Source organism: Chelonoidis abingdonii, chromosome 14 (genome assembly GCF_003597395.2).
Source record: "Chelonoidis abingdonii isolate Lonesome George chromosome 14, CheloAbing_2.0, whole genome shotgun sequence".
In the NCBI taxonomy this organism is placed as follows: Eukaryota; Metazoa; Chordata; order Testudines; family Testudinidae; genus Chelonoidis; species Chelonoidis abingdonii.
Window position 1 is genome coordinate 16,312,251 of NC_133782.1, and position 27,504 is coordinate 16,339,754.

General features: G+C 39.7%; 1 protein-coding gene across 2 annotated transcripts in view; it reads right to left on the reverse strand.

The window, feature by feature from the left end:
• PTPN1 (protein tyrosine phosphatase non-receptor type 1) overlaps positions 1-27,261 on the reverse strand; it is a 65,643-nt gene extending 38,382 nt beyond the window's left edge. The window contains exons 1-2 of one of the 2 annotated variants that reach the window (XM_032804046.2): positions 27,090-27,236; positions 19,119-19,186 (exon numbers count right to left, since the gene is read on the reverse strand). Coding sequence is in view for 1 of the 2 variants with exons in the window: in XM_032804044.2 (XP_032659935.1) it covers positions 27,090-27,245 (156 nt within the window). In the remaining variant the exon portion in view is untranslated. Of the gene's footprint in view, positions 1-19,118; positions 19,187-27,089 lie in introns of both variants that reach the window. The other variant, XM_032804044.2, reaches the window with a different exon arrangement.
• Between the last annotated feature and the right edge of the window lie 243 nt (positions 27,262-27,504).

Sequence of the window (27,504 nt, forward strand, 5' to 3'; positions counted from 1 at the left end):
AAGAAATTTAAGAAGCTCCCTGAAGGGACTATGTGAAGATGAAAAAATAAAGGAATCACTTACGTTTTGTTAAAGTCACAAGTTTCACCTTGGGCAGAAATCAATATGCAGAAAATGAATCACTCTAGTCTGATTTCTTGTAATTGATTTCAGTATATTTGAAACCACTACATACAAGGTTTTGAACCACAAAAAAAAAAAAAAAAAAAAAAAGTGTTCCTGTAAATGAACACAAGCTCAGTAATTAAATCCCGTTTCATGAGCAGTCTTCCCCTTTCACATGCAACTTACCTAAGTTTTAGGTGTACACAGTACTTTACAGATACAAAAACAGTAAAGATCTAACGCATTAGGTTACATGCAAGATAAAAGATATGTGTAACCCTGAAAAAAAAAAAAAAAAATGAACACACTGCAATGAGTTTCAGAGCCAGGAGTCAGCTGACTCAGGCTCCCAGTACACGGCTAAAAATAGCAGTGTAGACATGACTATTTGGGCTCTGAAATCCAGCGAAGGAGGGTGTGTGTGTCTCAGAGCCTGAGCTTCAGTCCAAATGGGAATGTCTACACTGCTATTTTCGGCTTGACAGCACAAGACTAAACCAGTTGACTCAGGCTCTGAGACTGGCTTCCACAGGTTTTTCTTTTTTGGGACAGGAGTGGGGTAAGGAGCAGTGTAGACAAACTCTCAGTTGCATGTGTTATTCGTAAAGCCGGTTGTGAGACTTTTCTATGTTATCTCATAAAGGAGTGTAGAATTGGGACATTAGCATAGAAGCTCTACTCTTGGGTTGCAACACTTGGGATATTTCATTTCATTAAGGGAATAATTAGCACATCCCCAGTTTCCTGTAAAGGCTCCTTATTATTGGCATGCAGCATTTAAAGCAGTCACCTGCTCCTGCTCACATAGCAATACCTTGGAGACCTGTTGCAAGTTTCCTTCACCTTACTCCTTTCTTTAAACCTGTGATACTCAGACCTCAGTGATTCAGGAGCCAAATTGTTTCATTAATTTTTTTTATATATATAGGGTTGTCAACCTTCTAGGAGTGTCCTGGAGTCTCTAGGAATTAAAGATTAATCTTTAAATAAATATGTCATGTGATGAAACCTCCAGGAATACGTCCAACCAGAACTAACAACACTCTATATAATTGTATTCTCCTAGCGAAATGACTGACTAACTCTTATTTTATCAACTACAATTTGTTAGCATAGTAAAAGCATCCTGATTGGTTGTTAATTAAATCACAGTGTTTTAAAATCATGTGCTGCTAAGAGCCACAGGAGATACATTAAAAAGCCACTTGCAGCTCCCAAGCCTCAGTCTGAGTATCACTGCTTTAAATCCGACGCTCTACATTGGTTTGCCAAGGTTTCCATCCTGGTAAGTTGGCTCCTCTACCTTGGAGAATCCTGCAGATGGAGGGCCAAGCTAGTTGCCCTTTGTTTTTGAATCTCATCTTTCCAAATGACATAGCAATTGCCTTAAATTGCAATTGAAGCCCTCTGTTTACCTGCATATTGTAAAATTAAACCATGGAAACCTGGGTTTTTGCATTATTTTGTTTTGGAATTTAAAATAGCCCTGGCATATCTATGACAGTAAGACAAATGTCTCTTGTTCCCTCAGTTGATATTTTGGCTCCAAATAGATTCCTGGGATCTGGGTTCCACACCATCTCTGCACTCAGCCTCTAACTGAGGAACCTCTCTGCAGTAACATTGTGGACTCTCTCATCTGTAAGTGAAGCAGGAATACTGAAGAGTCTTGCCTCCTCTTTTTTGATCTGAAACACTTCAGAAACTTCCCAGCCGTACAACATGCCTTTACGTGGGTATGCAGCCACTCTCCCAATTTTAAAATCTGTGATGCATGAATATATACGACTGGACTCGCCTATATTTGAAAGAGTGACAATAACTCCTGCTCTCAATCAATTACAGATGTTGATATCCTCAAATTAAGAGAAAATGAAACCTAGTAAGAGGCTTCAACGCAATCAGGTCCAGAGAATTAGCTTTGTGGTCTCAACTTGTGCCCTCAAATACAACATAATGCACTCTTAAACTCAGTGTACTTAATGAAACAGACAATCCTTGTATTTTACTGTTTCTCAAGCCTCAGTATAAAAAGATTCCATTTCACACTAGAATATCTGCCTAGAGTTTGGAGAATGGCAAACGAAACTGATCTGTGGTATCTGTGTCCTTTCACCTTTTCCTGGAAAGTATGCTTGTCTTTTAATCAAGTAGCACAGCAGTTTAACTACATAAACAGCCAAATACTGCAACCATTTACTCAAGACAAATGTTTCAAGAACATTTCTAAAATGTGTTTTAAGTCATTAAAAACAAAACAAAGAAAAGCCACACACACCAGCAACTTCAGCATACATTTCAAAGGAAACATTTCCAGCCCTGACTTCCAGACATCCTTTTCGTTTTCAGTTCTTTAATGTCCATATTATTTACCAGTTAGTTTGTCAATCTGATTCAATTTACTCTTATAGTACTTCCTGGAATCAACAGTTTGTAGATTGCAATGAGGAATGGAAGTTATACTACTTCATTCCACAGAAAGGTAGTCAAAGCCCTGCAAGCTGAAACCTGTTTATCACTGACTGAATTTTGTTACTGTTTTTAATACGCTTCATTGTAGTTTGCATGCCAAGAGGACACAGGCAGTACATGTGTGTGTACATGAGCCTGTACATTTATTCTGGCCTTTACAGAATTTTAGTATAAATTCCAGCATATAACTCATATCCCAAAAATTAAATGGTCTAGTAAGTTTTAAGAGGTAAAAAAACAAACAAAAAAAACCACGTTAAGTATCTCTGTGCTAGATAAATAAATACATTACACTTGAAGTATAAACACACTGCTATATTTTATGGCTGTTCCTTGGACACCTAAATGTCAATTTTTAGAATACACTATTACTAGGGTCAAATCTGATTCGAACATTGATGGTTCAGCAATCTCAGTTCTTTGCTATGAAATTGGAAGGGGATGGGGGGAGCGCACATTTTACCAAGTAAAAATAACTTATGAAGCAACAGTGACCTTTCTTGTAATTTTGCCAGTTCACAAAAGGCTTTACCATGGTATCATGAGGCTCCTGGATGCATCAGTTCACCAAATCATCTGTGACTGCAGCCAGCTGATGCTCCTGGGTTCTTGTTGGCACCATCTGTGCTCTTCAGTTGGATAGATTTTCATCTGTTATTGTCATTAATTCTGTGATTGAGTTTGCGATGTGGAAGAGGGAGATTTTGATCACCTTTACTTTAGGAATCTAGCCACTGTGGGAATGCTCCCGTTGGTTAACAGCTATGCAAGAATAATTGTACCCTTCTTCTGTCAGCAGAAGGAGAGGCATTTCTTGGAGTTCTTTTTGGCTCTTGTAGGATGTGTCTTCCTAGGTCTCTTGGGAAAAATTAAGAGCTTTAGATTTTGTTTTCTTCCTTCCCCTGACCATTAAGGTTTATAGAACAGGATTGTCCTTGGCACTGGCTGTCATTCAGAGTAAAGAATGAAAAGGATGTCTGGAAGTCAGGGCTGGAAATGTTTCCTTTGACGTGCCTGGGGGATGGAGTGGGGAGAGGTCAGGGAGAGCCTAAGAGGTGCACTTCTTTAAGATTTTAGGTGCCCCTACATCAGAATCCAAACAAGCAAAACCAAAAGGATTACTGCTCATGGGAGTCAGAACTGCTTTGTCCTTTGAATATCTCCTTTCCTGGGGCTGCCCTAGAAGTCTACTCCTACCATTATAGAGGGTGCGGTCTAGTGTGTTGAGCATGATTAATCTGTAACTAACGACCTCTGTACCCAATGCCTATTCACTTTTTGGAAGTTGGTCAAATCATATCTGCCATATTCTATAAAAGAGATAATACCTACTTTGCGGCCTATGATGAGGATTGGAGTGAAGTTTAAGTAACACACACTTCAACTAGATCAGTGGTTCTCAAGCTATACACCACTGGGGGACACATATGCAGCTCTTTATGTGTTACAGGGGCCACATCCACACAATAGATATATACACTACCTGTATGGCCCTGAGGATGTCACATGGACTGCAGCAGTGTGCTGACTGGGCCACAAGCAGCCTTCAGGTTGAGAACCACTGAACTAGATATTCAAAAGTTGCCAGATCCAAGCTGCAGCTATGCATGACTTCTGGAAAGTAAAGAAGTTTTAGGATATTCTCTCCTATACATTACTAAGGCATGTTAAAACTATACTTAATTTGTAAAAATTCAAATACCTAATATAGCTGAACACGTGAGACAGTACACACACACACAATAATGATTTATAGAAGCTGGTTTTGATACTCTGTGTGTAAAATATTAAAAGCCAAATATGCCATCAGCTAACCAAGACTACTAAAAATATGCTGTGAATTTATTTTTAATGCTAGCTTGCGTCTGACTTGACAGTATCAGGAAACTTGTAAACTCTGTTCACAAAGGCTAAATCTCAAAATTAAATGCCAAAAGCTTTTCCAAGTTCTTAAACTAGTATCCTTATTTTATAACACAGTACCTTAAAACAGCAGAAAAGATGTTCAAATACCAGGATAGGTGATATTTTACTTTGTTTTAAAATGTATGTGATCACAGCTGATTTAATATTATTCAGCTTAGACGGTAACACTACAGGAAAGCATTTTAAAAATAATGTAAATCATAAGCCTTTTGCACAAGAGGTGTAGGAGTTAAGGTTATCCCATGTTTCAGTTCACTACTCTTGACACACTATTTTAAAACTTAGCAACACATCACAACACTCCAAATGGTCATAGCCTCCCATCCGGGGCTTTACTAAGCAAGATTAAGTTTAGTGCATTCACTGCTAAGTTCTCCACTAACGTATTTATAATACACATTAAAAAAACCACCTCTCAAAACATTCAGCATAAGGAAAAGCAGAGGGGTGCTAAAAATACTTTTAAACAACCTGTTGAAGCAATACAAGTTTATAAAGGCACTCATTCTATGGTAATAAGCCTGATACAGAGTCTACTCTAGACATCTTTCCAACATTTGTGTATATCACCAGATGCATATGAGCCATTGACAGAGCAAAGGTATGGTCCCTGCTCCACAGAGCTTGGAGTCTAAACTGACCATGTAACATGAAATTCTTCTCTGACCATTTGCCACTGTTGCTGAATATATGCACAGTCATCAAGTGAGGAATCACACCTTTGTGGTTTGAACTTCGCTTGTTCTTTATTATTCTCTGCAAAACTGACTGCTGAATCCACAAATTTTTTGCTACTGCTGGCACTCTGTGCAATTGTCATGGTATAATTCCCCACTCTGAACCTTAGCGTCCAAAAGATGGAGTACCAGCATGAATTCCGCTCAGCTCAATTACCAACTTAGTACCTGTAGCGCTGCCACCAACCAGGAATTCCAGTGCCTGGTACACTCTGGTCCCCCCAAAACCTTGCCCGGGGAACCCAAAGATCCAGACCCTCTGGATCTTAACACAAGGAAAGTAAACTCTTTCCCCCCCACTGTTGCCTCTCCCAGGCTTCCCCTCCCTGGGTTACCCTGGAAGATCACTGTGATTCAAATTCCTTGAACCACAAAACAAAGAGGACAATTCACCTTCCTCCCTCCTCCTTTTTCCCCCTCCCAGACTCTCCCTGAGAGAAAAAGTAATCCTAACACAGAAAAAAATTAACCTCTCTCTCCCCCTTCCCTCCTTTCTCCCCACCAAGTCCCTGATGAATCCAGACCCAGTCCTCTGGGGTCTCACCAGAATACAAAAACAATCAGGTTCTTAAACAAGAAAAGCTTTTAATTAAAGAGAAAAAAAACAGTAAAAATTATCTTTGTAAATGGAATAGGTACAGGGTTTTTCAGCTATAGACACTGGGAATACCCTTCCCAGCCTAAGTATACAAGTACAAATTAAAATCCTTTCAGCAAAATACAAATTTGAACTCCTTCCAGCCAAACACACAATTAAACTCCTTCCAGCCAAATGCACATTTGCAAATAAAGAAAAAAAAACATAAGTCTAACTCGCCTTAGCTACCTAGTACTCACTATTCTGAACTTATAAGAGCCTGTATTGGAGAAATTGGAGAGAAACCTGGTTGCACGTCTGGTCACTCTCAGAACCCAGAGAGAACCACCAAATTCTAACAGCACACACAAAGCCTTCCCTCCCTCCAGATTTGAAAGTATCCTGTCCCCTGATTGGTCCTCTGGTCAGGTGACAACCAGGCTTACTGAACTTGTTAACCCTTTACAGTCAAAAGAAATATAAAGTACTTCTGTTCTATTAACTCCTATTATCTGTTTATGGCAGCAATTTATGAAATGAAGTATTTTAAATACTGACATGGAAACTGAGTAAGAACACAAGAACGGCCATACTGGGTCAGACCAAAGGTCCATCTAGCCCAGGATCCTGTCTTCTAACAGTGGCCAATGCCAGGTGCTTCAGATGGACTGAAAAGAGCATGTAATCAAGTGATCCTTCCCCTGTTGCTCATTCCCAGCTTCTGGCAAACAGAGGCTAGGGACACCATCACTGCCCATCCTGGCTAATAGCTACTGATGGACCTGTTGTCCATGAACTTATCTAGTTCTTTTTTGAAGCCTGTTATAGTCTTGGCTATAGTAGAATGATGTCAAGGTCATGAATGAAGGGAACAGTAGGTCTGATAAAAACCTACTACTATCTGGAAAATTCTTTAGCAACACTTACTCTGACAAATATGCTGTTTATATTACAATTGTGTCCTGCACAAAATTTTAGTTTGCACAATGGTTATTTGAACATTAGTTCCAAAATATAAAATATTCTCCAATCTTCCACTGCTGCCAACTTGCGATATGCAGTAATTTTTTCTAAAAGCTCTAACTCCTGAAGTCATGAAGAATCTCAGCTCTTTCTTTTTTTTTAAATCCACTCTAGCAAAGAAACCTGGTTCTGTAGTGAATTGCAATCAGTTTCTCACTGACTACAACACATCTTTCAAAACACCTTTCTGCATAGTGAATTAGTTTTGTTATACAAGTACTTTTCCTCAAGAAACTTTCATTTTCATTTTGCGTAAATCAGACGTTTTCAGTTACCATGGCCACATAAATGTTTTGATTTGTGCATGCACTGTTTTGGACCGATAAGTAACAAGCTTGCTGACCTCAAACTTGTCTATTTCTCCCACAGTGATGAATCCTACAGTTATACATTTACATCAATTTTAAAAGGTAACTGTGTGGGTACTGTTGAGAACTAAGGACATTCTAAACTAGCTTAGAATAGCAATTTTAGAGTTCCCAGTTTATTCACAGTAGCCTCTCATTGGTTTTCATACTGTAAGAGCTCCAAAAGGTTACTTCCTTCTCATAAGCTTTTTAAAATCTATTATATTACTAAGTTTTCACAGTATGGTACTGTTATGTAAAATGCCACAAGGTACTCGGACTTTAAGGGATTGACCACTATTTTTTCTAAAAAGTGTTTTATTTACAAAGGCTCACATTCTTACTTGAAAATGTAAAGTCAATCTTCTCTCTCTGGGACTTTCAGAAGAGCCTGTCTTGAGAGTAAAGAGTTCTGATTCATAGCTATTTGCTTAAGAACATATATTTCTGGTGTAGACCTCTGGTTTGACATGAAAGTGCAAAATTTCAGTAACGTGCACAGAAGAGTTAGCTACTATACATATGTAGCAGCTAAATTATGAAATTGACGGACATGAGCAAACTTTCCATTGCAAAACCATCTAGGATTTGCAGCAAGACTTTCTGCAATCTCTCTCTACATTTCTATAAAGAAAATAAGTTATTTGGAGGTTCGTGGTACTGCATGAGAAACCAAATTACATTCTTTTTAGCCAAACTCCAAATATAAATATTGTATCTGGACCATCTGTCCCAAGTTTCTGCCCAGTAAGCTCTTGCAGATGCCAATACTCAAAGGGTGTTATTTTCAAAAGTGCTTTGTGTTGACTTAACTCTCCTTCCATTGAAGTCAACAGCAAAACGTCCATTGGTTTCAGTGGAAGCAGTGTTAGACCAACACTGAGCATTTGAAAATCCCATCCTAAATTCTTAAGAATGAGTATGAAAATGGAAATATTGGTAGGTTCCACATGTACTAGATTCATCCTTTATTACCAACCATTCTTTTTGCAAAAATAAGACAACTCAAGAGAAATGATGCATTATTAAAATCACTTGATGAAGGCTACTCAATGTAAAAAAAAAAAAGGTGCTGTCACACAGTTGAGCCATCTGGCATCCTCAGAACAGTTTTCCTTTAGTTTAAATGTACTATATCAGTTCATTTTATTAGGGTGTTACAAAACAGGGCAGGTGGGAGGGGAGAGAAAATAACCAATACAAACTGCTATACTCTTATCTTAGCCTTTCTGGGTGAATAAAATACATAAAAAATAAAACCCACCAATAATATCTGCGTTAAACCCCCGAAAACAACAAATATTAGGGTCTAGTGAATGCTTGTGGCATAAAAGACTATGGACTTGTTAAATTTTTCACTCAGACTGACCACTCAATACTCTGAAATACTACACAACTCAAGTCAGAAGTTGAAGGATGAGAATCTTTACACTTATTGCTTAAGTACATGCAAATGTAACTATTCTCATAACTTTAATCCTGAATTGACTAGGCTAGCAATACAGTCCTTGAAGCAGTGGTCCCCAACCTTTTTGTCTGGCGCGCGCCAGACAAAGGACCGTGGCAGTGGTGGAGCATCTGCCAAAATGCTGCCGAATTCTCATCTGGCAAATTCTCGTGTTGGGGACCCCTGCTTTGAAGAATAAAATAAGCCATTTAAGTTTAGATTTGCACAACTCCTAATATTAACAGGATAAAAATCCTGTCAGTATTAGGTATAGCACACCTAATACTTTATGAATATATCAATGCTAGTAATATCAGTACTATTTTCACACTTGGAACACCACTACAGAACACACTATATAGTCAAGAATTCCAATTTTCTTTCCTCTTGCATAAAAATCAAGTATCATTAAAGTAAGATGAAGACTTTACAGTTAAAGACTTTTGCACCATACATTGGTCTATTAGTTCTCTTACCTAAAAGGGGTGCAGATAATTCAAGTTTTCTACAGATTTGCTTTAAAGACTCAAAAAAAAAAAAAAAAAAAACCAACCAAAAAACAAACAAACAAACAAACAAAAACAAAACAACACAAAGCCCCAAAGAACCCCACACTAGTGAAGTGTTCTGAATATCAGACAGACAACATTATACTCCATCATGCAAGAGGATTTCCCTTTTTTAAACAGTTCATTTCTTCTGGTTGAAATTCTGTGGTATTTTAGTGTTTTACAATCTATGGGGTAAGAGTGCTCTACTGCAAGCTTAACCCTCAGCTCATGTCCAATAGTAAACAGCAGAGGTAGGCCCTATCTGTAGAGACAGAGGTACTGTCACACTGTTAGTAAAAGAAAATCATAACATTATTAGGATATTCAAATCCACATTTTAAAAACTGAGTGCATGCACAATTACCAGGATTACACATGCATTTTGTTCATGCACATGCAATAACTCACCCTTGCTATCACAACAGACCTAGCAAAGATTGCAAACTTTCACTAGCAGTTGTTCATTACATTCCCAAGATCTGAATTTGCAGGTTTCAGACAGTTTTTATTAAGGTAACAGCTAACCAATAAACTCCAAGTATTTATTTTTAATCTAGCTTTATCACTCATTTATTGACTGAGCTTAAAGATCAAAGATGGGTGTGAGTGTGAGAGAAACCATTACACTATAAAATGGCATGGACAGTTAAATTTGTTTGCCAGTCTATTTTGTAGCATATTTCTGCTGATCGTGAAAAATATGGAGAAACAGAGGCATGTAATTATTACTTAAATATGCAAGTTTGGAAATCAAACTTAAATGCTTGTTGTAGGCAGATTTCAAGTTATTGAATGGTGCCCTCTTTGTTACCAAATCACCTATGCAGTTCACACTAAATCCTCCTGGGAATAAAAAGGACTGCTGGATTGGGTTACTCCCATTTTCCCCATTTGTGCCTGCATACTTTTATGTAACAACATCCAGAAATTTTATATTAGATTAAGGCTTTCATTTAGATTATAACAGATAAACTTAAATTGTGTGCACTTGATGAATATTTAGAGTGTTGAAAACTCTGTTCTAAGAAAAATCAATACTTTGTTTCTCCAAGAAACGTAACCATTGAATTCTACAAATGGAGATAAAGCACCATAGTTCACATAAGTCTAGTTGAGTGAAGTTCTAGACACACATGCATCTGACAGAAGAGAACTAGCTTTTCTTATATGCTTCTAAATACAATATATATTTAAGTTCTTAATTTCTTTATGCTAAAATTCTATGCTTTTTTTGCTACACAGAACAGGCTTTTATTATGCAACGGAAAAAATGTCTCCATTTGTGAAAATTAGTGTTTGCTAACCATGCACCAAGAACGTATGTTTATGGAACAGACAATTTGAAGGAATTTGATCATGACTGAAAATTAAATATAAATTTCAGTTCTGTATGAGATTAACAGTAGGCTCTGAATACCTTCTTGCTCCATCTATGACAGACCAGTTTAAGAAGTTTCTGTAGAAAAAGACACAAAACCAGCTACCTCACAAAGGACAATGAAAACAGGCCAAATTCTTGCCCCTTATTCTACATTTAATTTAGCATTATTTCTGTAATTTACAAAGTGATAACGAACAATTAGCATACAGAAACCATAGCAAGAATAAGGCAAAGGTACATCTGCTATGGTGATGGCACCATATACAGGCAAGCACATGATCCGATTTTCAGTGGCACTCATGCCGTCCAGGTCCCGACCACCAGTCTTGGGGGCTCTGCATTTTAATTTTAAATACCTTATCTTCTTTACATAAAAGAATAGTTTAGTTATATATTATAGACTTACAGAAAGAGACCTTCTAAAAACATTAAAATGTATTATGGCACACGAAACCTTAAATTAGAGTGAATAAATGAAGACTTGGCACACAACTACTGAAAGGTTGCCGACCCCTGTTACATACAGACAGTCCCTATTCATGTAGGGGTATGTCTACATTGCTAAGAAAGCGTGTTAATTCAGATTAGCTAACCCAGATTAAAATAGCAGTGAAGACAAGGAAACTGAGCATTTAACTCTGGTTGAACTGGAGCTGCTAAACCCAGGATCCCGTGTAGACTCTGTCTCAAGCTGCTAACTTGAGTTAAAAGATAAGTTGTTTTATTCTCACTGCTATTTTAACCTGAGTTAGCTAACAAAAGCTAAGAACACACTTTTTGGCAATGCAGACGTACCCCAAGAGAGAACTGGGCCTTATGCATTTCTTTCACCTGAAGAGTGGAAGCAGCCTGGATTGAAAGAATGACTCTCGTGCTAAATAAGGATGTCCTGATGCCAAGAACAGTCTTTCACAAACACGCAACTAAATTAGGGCACCATTGTAACACTCTAGTACATTAAAGACAAAAACAGGGCCAGATAAGCCAAGCATGCATAGGATTTTTTTAGTAGTTTTCTTCATGCTAATAATTCAGATTTGTGAGTTGAATGCAAGTTACACAGGAGAAATAGGATAAACACTTTCTCATTTCATGATCTATTAGTATTGTGTCCAAAGCAATTTACCAAGGAACACCGCTCTGCAAAGCCAAATGACTAGTAAGCACTTGCATCTCTATATTTAGGGAACTCTCTTTGGAAACATACAATTCCTATTACTTCCCTATACTCTTTTACAGTCCAGACCACACTGCCATGCCGATTCCACCACACCCTGCAACTTGACTAGTCTCTTGCTCATAAAATTCCACTTCCTGTCAGCATTGGCAGATATCAGCTCCCAAATTATAAAGCATGTTTAAGCAAGATTACTTCAACCCCTCGTTAGCAGTTTTTAAAGTATTTAAAGTATTTAAAGAAGCTCACTGAATAAAGAGTATGCACTACATCCACCTCCAGAATCATCTTACATAAGAATGCAAACAAAAACAAAACGGTAAAAATATAGGCCAAAAAAAATGCTTAGACACATTAAATTAAAGACCATTGGGCACACAAGTGTCTGGATGACTATTAAGCTTGCACATAAGTGCAGTAGCATATTTTGCTAGAAGTGGGGATGGGAGCACTGTGTATTTAATGGTAGATTCAAAGCCTAGAGAACAAAGGAATTTACAGATATAAAGGCTCTAATATGGAGAATGCACACTGTAGAGAAGGTTTTACAATTATAAGCCCTTACAGGACAGGCAAAAGACCTTAAAATTATGGAGTTCACACAGCACAGGTATAGTGACACCTCAGAAAATTTGGAATTGTTTGTTCTTTTGGATAACTATTGCTGGAACCACCACTAATCTAAGTAGCAGTATTATCTTATTTACTACTATTAAAGCCATCACAACAATGGCACATAAGCCTCTGCAAGTAGCACAAGTGACTCACCTTTGCATAGTCCAGAACATAACAGATACAGCAGAAAAAACTAAGCAACTTGCTTTCCTGTTGAGTTTGGTTTAATCCTGGAAGGGACCATCTTTTCCTGCCTCTATACAGAGCACAACATAATTGGTCCCTGGTCCATAAATGATACAATATATAACTTAGGTGTAATGTTTTGCATCTAGGAAGCTCAGGTATTTTGATTAAATACACATTCCATAAAAAGATTTTCCTTTGCTCTGCATCCTTCTTGACACACTTTCAAAATACTAGACTACTCATGTAATAACACTTTCTACAATAACAAGCCAACATAATCTGATGTGGTTCAACAAGGAGAACTGCAGAGTCCTGGACTTAGGAAGAAAGAATCCTATGCAACGCTACAGGCTGGGGACCGACCAGCTAAGCAGCAGTTCTCCTGAAAAGGACCTAGGGATTACAGTGGCTGAGAAGCTGGATATGAGTCAGCAGTGTGCCCTTGTTGCCAAGAAGGCCAACGGCATATTGGGCTGTATTAGTAGGAACGTTTCCAGCAGATCAAGGGAAGTGATTACTCCCCTCTATTTGGCACTGGTGTGGCCACGCCTGGAGTACTGTGTCCAGTTTTGGTGACCCCCCGCACTACAGAAGCGATGTGGATAAATTGGAGAGAGTCCAGTGGAGGGCAACGAAAATTATTAGGAGGCTAGGGCACATGACTTACAAGGAGAGGCTGAGGGAATTGGGATAATTTAGTCTGCAGAAGAGAAGAGTGAGGGGGAATTTGATAGCAGCTTTCAACTACCTGAGGGGGGAGATTCTAAAGACAATGGAGCTAGGCTGTTCTCAGTGGTGGCAGATGACAGAACAAGTAGTAATAGTCTCAAGATGCAGTGAGGGAAGTCTAGGTTGGATATTAGGAAACACTGTTTCAATAGGAGGGTGGTGAAGCACTGAAATGGTTTCCTAGGGAGGTGGTGGAATCTCCATCCTTAGAGGTTTTTAAGGTCAGGCTTGACAAAGCCCTGGCTGGGATGATTTAGTTGGTGTTAGTCCTGTTTTGAGCAGGGGATTGGACTAGATGACCTCCTGAGGTCTCTTCCAATCCTAAAATTTTATCATTCTATAACCTACCATCAGAAAACATTTAAAATCTTAATCTCCCAAAATATTCCAAATCCTCCATATCCAGGGAAAACATATGGGACTTGCAACATTCCCTTAAAGTTGATAATCTAGGATTACTTCAGACCAGGGACGAGGCAGCAAGTTCAAAAGCTGAGGTGGCTCTCACAAAGTGCCTTGCCATCTTATGAATGGCATGCCAGCTCTGATGGTTGTGATGATCTCATCTGCAGCAGCATTAGTTTATTGGTTTGGGGCTTCGGACTATATCATCATTTCTGCTGTGGGAAGAAGCATTTGATGAACCCTCTCCTTCCCCAATCCCTGGAGACACTGCTACCTTCACCCCCTTCTGCCTCATCATGCCACCTCAAGAAACTAGGCACCAACTGAGAAGACACATTCCCACTCTTATACAGTATACATACCAAATTTCTATGACTTAGCTTTTAGCATCTGAGTTCATGGTTGCAGAGTCTACAACAACAGCTCTACTAGAGCACATGACAACTAAGGGCAACCACTGTCATAGGCACACTCTTTTCTTTATACTACTGGCTGGAAACCACCACCTCTTTGTTCCGATTAGTCCTCTTGACAACACTCATTGACAAAGATGAGGACTCAGCAATTGAGTAATACTGGCAGACCACTTGAATCAGAGGGCGCAGCTGCTGGATCACAGCAGATGTTATCCTTCAGATGCTTACTATGCTTGAAGTTTTTTGTTCCGTATGAAAATCAACAGGAGAAGCCTTGTGCTGCACTTATGTGATGCTTCTGGCGAAGATCAATATTGCTGATTTAACTAGCACAGTTTTCAATCAAGCTCTTCTCTACTTCTTGTGACCCTGGAATGCTATCACCACCACTATCTGATACATGCAAGTAGGCAAATTGCAGCTTCTGTGGAAAACTTCCCTTTATCAGAAGTTGAGCAAACAAATATTGCTCTGTGATTGGGTCAGCTCTGTAAAGGAGGAGAACAAGGACAGTTTATGGAGACCTTCTAGACTAGTGTAGCAGTCACTGAACTACATTTGTATTGGTCAGTTGTAATATTTCCTTCATTCTGAGGAGATTTTTCAATTGAAAAAAAAAAAGTGCCCATGTTACGCATTTAGTTTTTATGTTTAAGATGCAATTTAGTATTTGTACAAGTCTCCCTCCAACTCCCATCCCTCTCCCAACTCCATCCTCTTGCTATCCCAGTTAATCGAGTGTTTTTGCGTCTAAGGCCATGAGCTTATTTTTCCCTCCACTGGCCTGCACCTTGTACAATCACTTACACCTGCCAGAAGTGGGTGTAAAATGCGACCAGTCAGAATAGTAGCAATTTATACCCATTTCACACCAACTTTACACAGGTGTAAATGACTGTACGCTGTGTAGGGCAGTGGAAAAAACAGGCCTTGTGTAAGAGTGGAATTGAGATCATCTGAACCAACATGGGTTATTTTTCTTGCCAGCAAAAGGAAGTAGAATCTTAGTCAAAAGATTCATTTTAAAAATAGATCTTATCTATTTTCCTTGTGATCACACTTAAAGGTCACATTGTGTATAATACTGGAACCTGTTGCTGTGGAATTACAGGATGACATAAACAAGTAATTTTTATTGAAATGTGTACAAGAAAAAAAACGAATATGAGAACATTACTCTATGTCCACCACTTGCTCCTGTTCTGCAAAGAATCTGATGAACAGAACAGCTTTTAGTTAATGCTGAGAGACATGCTATATCTGGTAAACTAAGCACCTCAGTGCAAAGGTGAAGTTCTGAGCTGGAAAGGCAAGAAAAGCATCTGAAAGAGCAAGGTCAGAAGAACATTCATTTTAATCTAATCAACCAAACCATCAACAACAACTGTGCTTTAAAAATAAGTGAATCCAACGAGGTAGTAAAAAAATGATACTTTTCTGTTTACCAGACGTTTGACAGTTTTCTTTCTGCCCTTAATTATAGTTGTGAAGCTCCACTAACATTATTGGGGTTATGTGGTGAAACCAAGGGCAGAATTTGCCTCCAACTTTCACAATTTTTTTAAGAGGATTCAAATTTCTTACATAACGGGGAAAAAAAAGTTTGAGCTACATACTCAACCCTGGTTAAATCATTGATGCCTAGGACCAAATATCCTCTGAGGTGGGACCTTAACCCTCACTGAACTTTTTACCCTCTTGTAGTGAAGGTGCATTTCTTCTTGCATCTCATGGTTTGTGTGTGCAGTGCATTCACCAGAACCAACAGCTGAGTCAGCTACAGCTTCAGATGGTGGGAGTAGCAGTTGTATGCACAGAAGGAAAACAGAGATACTGCTATGGAAGGGAGGAGACAGTTGCTGAGCAGAGCATGCTGCTTACTGTTTTCCATAGCACTATCTCTTGAAGGAAAAATGGAAATGGAAAAAAAGAAAACAAAGAGCTACCTTATCGCCTGGCTCTTCTATTAAAGCAGGAAGCAACCATCAAGAGAAAAAGATGATGCCCAAATGTTCCAAAGAGGAGGAATACAGCCTTAGTCTGCAAGCGTGACAGTCTCTGAAATAAGCTTCATTAATGTAGATACTGACATATTAATAGTACTTACCCAGATAAAGCCACAATAGGTACCTCTAAACCAGGTTAAGTTTTCATTACATCCATCTCTTAACCCATTTCTCCTCTCTGCCCCCAAAATAAGTCAGTCCAACTACATTTAAGAACATGTATCTCAGTTTTTCCATTCAAAGGATTAACTCGTTGGAAACTGCACATAAATGCGCCTTAAACCAGTAATTTCAAAAGACTACTCTTAAAAGGTTAAGATAGCATTTGGTTTACCATAACTGAGTGGACAGGAACAGATAATAAGTAGTTGGTGAAGAGGCCATAAGCAACTAGTTAAGGTGGAAATGTACTCAGATGAATCTCCATATGAGACACAGAACAGTCAGGAGCAATGACAATGTGTCACGGCACTATTTTTCAAGAGTTAGAATCCATTCTTTTCTCAGATATTAAAAAAGTGATCAATCACAGCCAGCTCAGAGGTTCTGTTAACTTTTCCACAAATTCTGATATCTTTCACCACCTCACTATTCATGAGTGGAAGGGCAATAATAACTCATGGAAATAATTTGGTCAACTTTTGATATTTTAGCACATCAGCCTGTATGAAGTGGAAGATGGAACTAACTTCCCCAAAGTTAAAACAAAAAGGCCTCATTTAAAAACTTTTGGAAATTCTGTTTGAACAGCATATTGCAAGATCTTTCACTATCTTCTCCCATTCTCCTCCTCAACATGGTAAGATCTGTCATGCCTGTACAAAGAACCTTCTTCTAAGTTAGCTCTCATTCTTGAATTTCCCTGCTTTCCTGGCATATGCTCAAAGTCCACTGCATCCAATTCTATGATCCCATTTCTTAGCATTAGGTTAATCTTACCAATACTGCTTTATAATTTAGTTTTCATGAAGTATCTTCCATAGTTTAGAAAACCAAATACTCCTGTGAACTTAATGGTTTATTGGACAATATATTAATCTATATTGATCTTACTACACAGTCCAGTTAGTTGAAAATGTGGTGTCTGTCAGAATGCTTTCTCCGCTTCTCATTTTAAATGTGACAAAGAACAGATCGCCAAACTCATCTGTCAAAATTAATTTTTAGCAGACTCAAAGATCTTTAGATGCCAAATCACTCAAAAGAGCTAGGACTGTGAGGCTATCCTAGCTCTCAAAATTTTTGAATCTCTGATTTCTCTTTTTAAAATCCGAGTAACTAGTAGTTCATTATGGTGTGGAATCCTTCACCACTGAGCAAGTTAGCTATTTATTAGTTTTCATTTGCTGTGTGCATTTTATGAAATCTTACTTCTCTGTGTTTTCAGCCACTATATATTATGAAGTTCAATAGCAAAGACTGAAAAGAGTAAATGGCATACAAACTTGTTCGGTGGTTAGTTTTTCCCCCTACATAACTACTTTATGCACAGTCTGCTCTCCTATCTATATTACTTACTATGTTTGGATTTCTGTCAAGTTCAACTTTGCTGCAAAGTTCTATTATCTATACCTGACTGACTCTGTGTAGCTTTGGTAGGTGGGTGGGTGGGGGTGAGTGAGTGAGTGAGACAGAAAGAAGGGAAAATTAAAATACTTTAAGAAAAGAATACACAAGTAAGCATGGTAATGTCACTGATTTAAAATTAAGCATGGTATAGAAGTCTAAAATTATGTTTTATCAGAGTCGGAGATACTTCATCTCATGCTCTGCCTATAAAATTATACCTCAAAGTGGCACGTCAAGCAGAATTTTAGTTGTTTCACATTTAGTAATTAAAAACATAGATGAACATAACTATTTTGCTCCTCCAAAGCAGTGCAGACTGACCGACGCATGTTCACTATCATCTAAGTCAGCTGCCACCAACAAAAGGTTGATTTTCTTTTATTGGTGGTTTGGGTACTGTAGTTTCCACATTGGAACATGTGCTGGGTCATCATCCGAGATTCCTTCAACATGAAATATATGGCAGAGCAGGAGACATACTAGTCTCCCCTAAGGAGTTCAGTCAGAGTTTAATTAATGCATTATTATTATTATTATACAAGCGTCATCAGCATGAAAGCAAGTCCTCTGGAATGACGGCCAAAGCATGAAGGGGCATATGAATGTTTAGCGTATCTGGCACTTAAATACCTTAGAATGCCAGCTACAAAAGTGTCATGCCAACGCCTGTTCTCACTTTCAGATGACATTGCAAGTAAGAAGCCGGCAGCCTTATCTCCCGTAAATGTAAACAAACTTACTTGTCTGAGTGATTGGCTGAACAAGATGTAGGACTGAGTGGACCTGTAGGCTCTAAAGTTTTACACCGTTTTGTTTTTGAATGCAGTTATGTAACAAAACAAAAATCTACATTTTTAAGTTGCACTTTCACAATAAAGAAATTGCATTACGGTATTTGTATGAGGTGAACTGAAAAATAGTATTTCTTTTATCATTTTTACAGTGCAAATATTTGTTATAAAGCACTGTACACTTTGTATTCTGTGTTGTAATTAAAATCAATTTGAAAATGTAGAAAAAATCCAAAAATATTTAATACATTTCAATTGGTTTTCTATTGTTTAACGGTGCAATTAATTGTGACTAATTTTTTTTAGTCTCGATTAATTTTGAATTAATTGCGTGAGTTAACTGTGATCAATCAACAGCCCTAGAGAAAAGTGAAATTTAAAGTGGCAAGATCTCTGATCACACTACAGAAGGGAGATCCACAGTGTTGGGTCAGCCATCATGAAAGGCCTGGTCCTCGTCTCTCACAAATTTAACCCTTGCAGTTTAAGATTCCATAGTTCATGTAGAATGCTGCTGTTGAGAGAGAATGTGTTCTTAGCTAAGATTAATGTCATGGAATGTGTAAAAACTGTTACACCTGCCAATGACAAGTATATTAAGCCACTTTAAAAGTGGTCATCTAGTTCCACTGAAACCAATATTTTCAGAGCTTGCCTTGTACAAAGATTGTTTCAGACTTCTTGGAGAAAGGCTTTTCAATAACTCATGGACATCCTCTACACCTACAGAAGAGAGCAGAAAGGATATTATTTTTCATCTTCCCCAGCTGTCAAAGAACTGGGTACTTTTTCTTTATTAAACCACAATCATACAAACAGTCCTTGAACTTGAAGTGAAGCACAGAACTTAACAGACACTTGTGTACACATGACAAACTAATCAAGGGCGACAGTGGTCAAGTTAAATTTCAGCAGGTTAGTATTTATTTATTTATTTTTAAATTGAAGAGAGAAGAAATTCAGGAAAAAATCTCCATCTTCACTACAGATGAGAGAACTGGTTTCATCTTCCAATCCTGGTGACTTTTTCCCTAAGAACTGCAAACATTTAGGGTAATCGCTGAGCATCCGCTTTCCCATAAGTGACAGGTGTTAGTACACTGCAATTCTCAACAACTATAACATGAACATGTGCTAACAGTTTTATTTTGAAAACAATGAAGTTTTACATTTATAAATTATATAAATATGCACATTTAAAATGTTTAGAGAAACTAAGAGTCTTTGGACAATCCCCATACACGTTTGCTTTTTTATAAGTGTCAGTTTATAGTAATCTCTTTCCTATGAACTAATATTCCAAGAAATAGTCCTTTTAAAATTAGCAACATAAACTAAAACATTGGTATTAAAACACAGGGACATTTAAACTAGCCATTCAAATTATTTTTTAAAAAATGCTTTTAAAAATAACATTCATGTGCCAATGTTTATCAGTCTCAGTTTTAATGAGATGTAGCCTCCCACTCAGTCCACATTCTCAAACACTTTCACTCAGTACAGAAAAGCTATTCCTCTGATAGACAAAAAGGCCTCTGTTCTGAGAGAAGAAAACACAGTTGTAAAGCCAGAGATAACGGTCAAAGGAGAAAATCCCTGTATGATGTATAACTTCCACTATTATAGCAGCTCAGCACTACAAGAGAATGGTGGTAGGCCTCATGATTACTATTTATAAATACCTGATATGTCACTCACTTGCAGGTTGTGCCTATGGCATTATCGTCTTGCTAGTATATTTCTGGTATGAGTAGTAAATGTTCATGTTTTCTTGGCAAACTTAAGGTACAGTTCTGTACCCACTGAAATCCATGGCCAAACTCCTACTGATTTCAATGGGAGCTGGATCAAGACCTTACTGAAGAGTTGTTGCTTTCCTTCCTACACTACAGTAATTAGGTGTCAAAACACAGGTGCTTTATAAATCAGTTTTACCATGGATATCTAGTTACTAAGTATGATTCCATTTTACAAGTGGAACAAACAGGAGGTACAGCTGTTAATTTACTTGCCAAAGGACATGAATTCAGTGGCAAAACTGGTGCCAGAACTCAGGTTTTCCAACTTTCAACCCTGTGCCCCTCTCTGGGCCATGCTCTCAACCCACCATGAAAACAACATTTTACTTGTACGTAAGAACGACCACACTAGGTCAGACCAACAGTCCATCTAGCCTAGTATCTGGTCTTTTGACAGCAGCCAGTGCCTGATGCTTCAGAGAGAACAACAGAACAGGACAATTCTCAACTGATCATCCCCCGTCGTCCAGTCCGTTACAAATACCCAAGCCTGGTTTGATTTATATGGAGTCTAACATCTCAAAGCATTTTGCAGCACCTACACAGTAACAACTTGCAATCCAGTATCTGAATTTACAGCTACTATTCCAAATCATATCCACTATTATACACTAAATCAACATTCATACAAAAGTCAGGACTGACACTCCCAGTTAGAATAGCCACCTAGAAAGAAGCAACAGTTTCTCAACTTAAGTGCCAAGGACTAGAAGCCCCCAGTTGCACCCAACCTCTGGGACAAGACAACTTTGATTTATAATTCATGTTAGTTTCATGTGCAAGCTCGGTCTTAAGATGGAAAATGAAACTTTTTATTTAAAGTTACAAAGTTCAGTTTAGTTGCCTAAGGGCCTTAAAACTAGGTAGGTTAAAGGTATTAAAGCCTAAGCAGCATATTTTAAAAGGTACCCTGTCAATTGAGAGAGTAATCTGTCCAAAAACTTTTGATTTACCACTGATCCAAGTAACACCTAGGATTCCTATTACTGAAGGATTAATGAAAATATTTCTTTCTGCATTTGACAGCAGGTTGTATGTAGTCAATTTCACTGTCTCCTCCTTATAACCAGTCTCTTACAGCAAAGGGAGAAAGAAAAGAATGTAAATAAGAAATCATGGAAGTGTGACTGTAAAACCATAAAAAGTAGCATAGGAATTCAGGAGCAGATTAGTACCTGAAACTAATTTTAATTTTTTTTTTTTCTATTTGTTAGATTTCAAGCAGATGGCACCCCTTTTAAAAGTGAACTGCAATGGAAAGACATCAGGCTTTTTGCTTCTTTATTATATGTTTAAACTAGTGGGAGTAACATGTATCTTGTAGTGGGCACACCTGCCAATATTTGAGCATTTCCTTAGACATATATAGCTCTATCAGCTATTGGGGCCTACAAAAAGTCACCCTGTATTTTGAAGGACTACTCCTTGCAGCAATCTCACTAAAATCTTATCTTGTCTATTTTCTTGGAGAACTGTGATGTTTCACTGTCCACTTACTGTTATGGCTGAGTGTCCCCTTTACACACCATACTTCCTCCCTCAACAGCAAACCTAAACTTTGCTTAACTTCAGGCTTTTGCTTCTTGTTGGGATATCGTCAGAGGGTGAATTCTCTTCATTCCTATTGATCCTTTTGAAGATATTTATGTACTGAACATGTCATTCACCCACCCCTACACCACTTATTTTCTAAATGCATACCTTTGCCACAGTCTCACATTGCAAAGCTCATATTTAAATTTACTGTCTACCCTTGTCCCTAGCTCTTTCTTGAACTTGCTGTTTTTCATGTAGAGGACCCTATTTATATGCACGCTGCAAGGCATACTTACATCATTGTAATTGGTCTAGAATGGCTTCTCACTTTATTCAAGTATTTTCTAAGCAAGAGTTTTTCTTATGGCACTGGCATAGGATAGAATGAGATTGGGCCCTTTTCCTTGGAAGGATGCCAAAGACAAAATATCTCACGCTCTACAGTTTTTGTGGCAAACAGAGCTGGTTAAAGTATTGAGAGGATTTTTTGGTCAAGAAAAATTGAGTGTTTTACAAATGTTTTCCCATTTTTGAGCAATCATTTATGGTAAATGAAAGTAGCTCCACTAAGTACTCAATGTTGGGCCGATTTCTCATCATGTTTTGTAATGTACACACAATATCGAAGTACTTCATTTCAGAAAGATTGTCTTCTTGTGGTTTATTTTTGTTCCTTCACAATGGTTATATTCTCTCAGCTGAGCGTAGACCCCTCCTATCCCACTGAAAAGGTGCCTGAGCCTTAGTAGTCACTTGGCACCAATGACCAAAGATCTCCTGATCCTGCAGAAGATGACAGATTCCCACTTAGCTTCATCAGCATATATGCTTAGATAGCAGTCAAATGGATATTCCCACCACCTACAATGAGAGTGATCCAAGCCAGCCACGTCCACCACTGCTTTGAGCTCCTTGTAGCATTCAGTATCCCTCCCCTATACTAAATGCAACCTGGTCAGGCACCTATGTCCAAGAATATGAGCCAATGAGTCCATTTGTTAATTGCTGTTAAGCTTCATTCAGGGCAGTATGAAGTGACACGGTCTACACCCTCCTCCTGGACATTTAGTAGTTAGCTTCATACCACCTAGACACTGGAAACTTTTAATAAGGCTAAATGACCTGTTAAACCTGAGGAAGAATATCAGGAAAAATGTAACTGTATCCCTCCTGATTGGCAAAGCTACATATATGTGTCTCACTATAATGCATAAATCTTTGCATGAAGGATGCTATACACAGGAAAGTTGCAGTAACAATCCATTAAAGTAATCCAGGGGTAGGCAACCTATGGCACGTGTGCCGAAGGCGGCACATGAGCTGATTTTCAGTGGCACTCACACTGCCTGGGTCCTGGTCACTGGTCCGGGGTAGGGTGTGCGTGTGTAGGGGGGGGTTGGTTTTGCATTTTAATTTAATTTTAAATGAAGCTTCTTAAACATTTTTAAAACCTTATTTACTTTACATACAACAATAGTTTAGTTATATATTATAGACTTATAGAAAGAGACTGTCTAAAAATGTTAAAATGTATTACTGGCATGCAAAACCTTAAATTAGAGTGAATAAATGAAGACTCAGTACACCACTGCTGAAAGGCTGCTGACCCCTGAAGTAATCCATTCTCATGACAGTCAAAGTAGGAACTGTAGCAAAGAGCACATGTGAAAGAAAGATGTGCATTCTCCCATCCAAATTAGGTTAGAAAAACATGGCTACTGTTGATATTTGGACATTCAGAAGCAACTTGGGCCCCAAAAAGAGACAGGTTACAAAGAAAACTATATTAAATTGACCTGAAATGTTCTTGCTTTTTTCCAGTTACGCTGCTCAGCCTCCATGTACCATCTCAGTGTTTCAGGGGTGAACTGAACCTCACAGACTATGTTAGAGCAAGTTATTGAACCACACTGGCCAGGTGAGATGGAATCTAAATTTAAAGCTGACTGTTAGAGGGATAAGGAAAAAGTGTTTCAGTATCCCTTAACGCCCCCTTAGTGACATTAAAACAGGAGAGGATGACAAATTGCAACTCGTGAAACCCCAGAAGACTACTGTTTCAGCAAAAGGGCCGTTGCTCATGACTACACTCCAGGATATTTCAGTAAGAAAGGACGAGAGCTACTAAAGAATCACTTATCGCTCCTGCTGGGGTCTGCAGTCATATCCCCACTAACTCATGACCAATGGTACCAAAGGCAGATGATAGGCAAAAAGAATCAGCAGACATCCAGACTTCATCCACATCAGAATAGAGAACACTAACAGAAACTATGGTAGTCTCTGCAGCACGTACATATCACAGGCAGCTTCTTGAGCTATCTAGTGAAGACCCCTGCCTAGCCTCATTTTGTGGTCCCTCAGCCACAAACACACACTGTTATTCTTCCACCATGTGCACCTTTAATTGACTGTTTGCAAAACAGGGCAGGAGTAGCCTTTCACACCACTTCTGTCTTCCACCTAGCTCACCATCTGAGCTTCCTCTTTATTTCTTGTTCCCACCATTTTTTTTTTTTATTTCTATATAATTCCTATTACTGAAGTAATTACCTCATTAGCCCAGCCATTACCACCTGGTTTCAGTAACTCCCATGGAAACAGGTTAAAGTTGCTATAGCATACAGAAGGCTGCAGATGCACTCTGGTCACTGTCTCCAGTTGCTACAGTTAGCACTCTGTCACACATACCTAAGACCCAGATTACTGAGGTTAGTGGACTACACACACTGCTGGAATGTTGGTGAGGGGTGACAGCCTCACAGCTGTCAACCCTGGAGAGTGAATTCTCTAGTTATCCTTCACAAGGGATACAACTGACATTTGTTGTACAAACACACCCATGCTGCCCAGCCAACTTGCTCCTACTCTGACCCAATACTTAAATTTAATGGACCTGTTGAGACTGCCGGCAAAAGGTGCCAGTGTTCTTCAGTGACACATGCACGGGAACTAGAACATGACCCACCACTAACTCATTTCACTAAAGTCAAATAGCAATCAGATTATCTCTTCTGATCACTGCCAATTCAAATTCAGTACAAGCTGGTTACTAAAAGAGCTCAACTTAAAAAGCTATGAACGTCCAAAGCATCCCTTTCAAGGCTGCTTCTACAGCCCAAATCAAGCAACTGCTTGCAAACACTGTGGCTGTTACAGCATAATCCTATATTCCCTCTTGTGTAAGGACTTCAGTTTCATGACGCAAGTTAAAAGTGATGCAGCAGCCACAATTGAATTTCTGTATTTCTGCTGTCATAATTCACAACCTTAACATTAGGTCAACTTTGTAATACGTTAGTCAAAGTTGTTTCCTGAACACTGGATCTATGACACATCAAATATTTCAAGAACTGATTAGAAAAAAAACCTAATGACTTTCAATGGACATCAAGTTTAGAATGCTGCAGGAAGCAAAATACTCAGACCAGTAGAAGATCTTCCCAGAAGTGGAACCCAGAACTGGGTGTTCTTTCAACTCTTCATCTCTAATTTTGTGAAGCAAACATCTGCCCCACAGCAGTTCAAAATGTTCCATTAAAGATTTTTCTACACTCTGCATATTGTGGATATGAAACAAACTCAATTGTGCCACTTCTGTAAAACTCTATGGTGAGAGAAGTTCAGAGTGAATGGGCAGAGGAGCCCGATTTCACATATTGATCCATTCCATAGATCATAGCAACCTGGCAGCATATGAACTAAAACACTGTCAAACACCCATTAAAAGATCTTAAAAAAAAATTTTAAGCTAATGTTTTGTAAGAGGCTTGGGAAGAGATAACCCAGTCACACACAACATCGCCTTTGTAGAGAAACTAGACAGCAAGATACATTAACAGCAAAAACGTTGTTACTTTATAATAATGCCACCTGATCTCAACATATTAGGATCTTGGGTTTATGAACCTAGCTGTAAGTGTTCTTTATCCCCTCTCACAGCCTGTTTATTTTGGGGATATACTGTCAAGGGAGCTTGTTAAAAATACAGGCAATGTAAATAATGCACATTCAAAACCCACTACACTACCAGTGAAGTAACAAATGTATCTTTTTCTAAAGTCTGCCACTATGAAATTGAAATATTTCTGGGTAAAATATAATAAAACAATTTTAAGATATTTTATGTAATACCATTATTGACAAATAACCTCTACCTGGGGAAACCACAACTGTATACAAATCTATATCTAACTAATTTTACAGCCTTTGTATGATTAAAATGATTCAAAAGCCACATACATGCAACAGCCACCCCGCCATCACTCCACTGGGAAAGTGGGCTGGTATGTGAGTATATGACTTCATACCCCTCAGGGCTTAAAAAGACGTTAAAAGGCAGAGAAGGGAATTTATTGCCTCTCCTTAGGTGGGGTGGGGGGTTGTGGTGATGGTACAAGGATGGTTGAGAAAACATGTACCACAAAGTCCTTCCCCCATCCACCCTGAGACTGGAGGGGGAGGGATTATAAGGGTATCAGTTCTCTATTCTGTGCATTGTGGGGGAAAATATACGCATCACTAAATTCCCCCTCCAGGGCCCATTGCAGGGAGCTGTGTGGTAGAGATATATCAACGAAAGAGGACAGAAAAGCTCACCTGAGGGCTTTGTACAGAGGACTGGTTGGGGGCACACCTCTCCCTGGGAGCCTTGCAATAGGGTGGCGGTTGGAGAGGGGAGAAAGAGGAGGACAAGTTTCCTTACAGCCCAGTGCAGAAAGCTGTGCAAGGGTGGGGGAAGGGGGCAGAACTAAGGACCGTCATCCAGGAGTCATATATGGAGGTTGGTTTTGGAAAGAACCTGGAAGAAAAGGGACGGACCGCCCTCCCACAGGACCCTCTACAACGGCTGGCCACTTGCGGGGGAAGAAGATTGCAGCGCTCCCCGTAGAGACCCATGACACGGGGAGGAAACTTCCGAACAGGACGGGGTGGGGGAGCAGAGCTCGTTCCCCAGAGCCCTACACAGGGCGCACAACTTCCCCGCTACAAGATCCTGAGGGGAGGTCCCCAGAGAGCCCTGAGCAGGACAGTAGTGGGGGAAATAAATGACAGAGCTGGAGAGCAGAGTTCCCCCACCAGGGCCAGCGGCTATGCAGGGAACAGAGCTCCCCTCCTCCCCCGCAGTCGGGGGCCCCGGCCTAGAGGAGCGGTCAGGGGGCCGCAGCTCCCACCCCGCACTGAGGCCCCGGCCCGGAGTGGGGGTCAGGGGGCTGCAGCTCCTCCCCAGCCGGGGCCCGGGGGCGGCAGAGCTCCGCGCCGGCGCTGGGGAAGCCGGCCCGGCCCCTCACCTGGTAGATGAGGGCCCAGCTGGCGGCCTGGTCGAGCCGGTGGAACTCCTTCTCGATCTCCATGGTGGGGGCCCCCCGGGCCTGGCCCCCCGCCGCCTCGGCTCCCTGCTCCTCCGGCTCCAGCTGCTCGCGGGGCCGCCGCTGCCTGCTCTGCATCTCACCCCCTCCCCGGCCACAGGAACTACGCTGCCAGGCAGGCCACGCCGCTTCCGGGCCCGCCCCCGCTGGGGGAGGGGCAGCCCGGGAGAGACAGGCAGGGGAGTCGTGTCCCCGCCCCCGGCCTGGGGACTGACAGGCAGGCGGGGGAGCTGGACCCCTGCCCCAGGCCTGGGGACTGACAGACAGACAGACAGACGGGGAGCTGGGCCCTCCACCCCAGGCCTGGGGACTGACAGACAGACAGACAGGGGAGCTG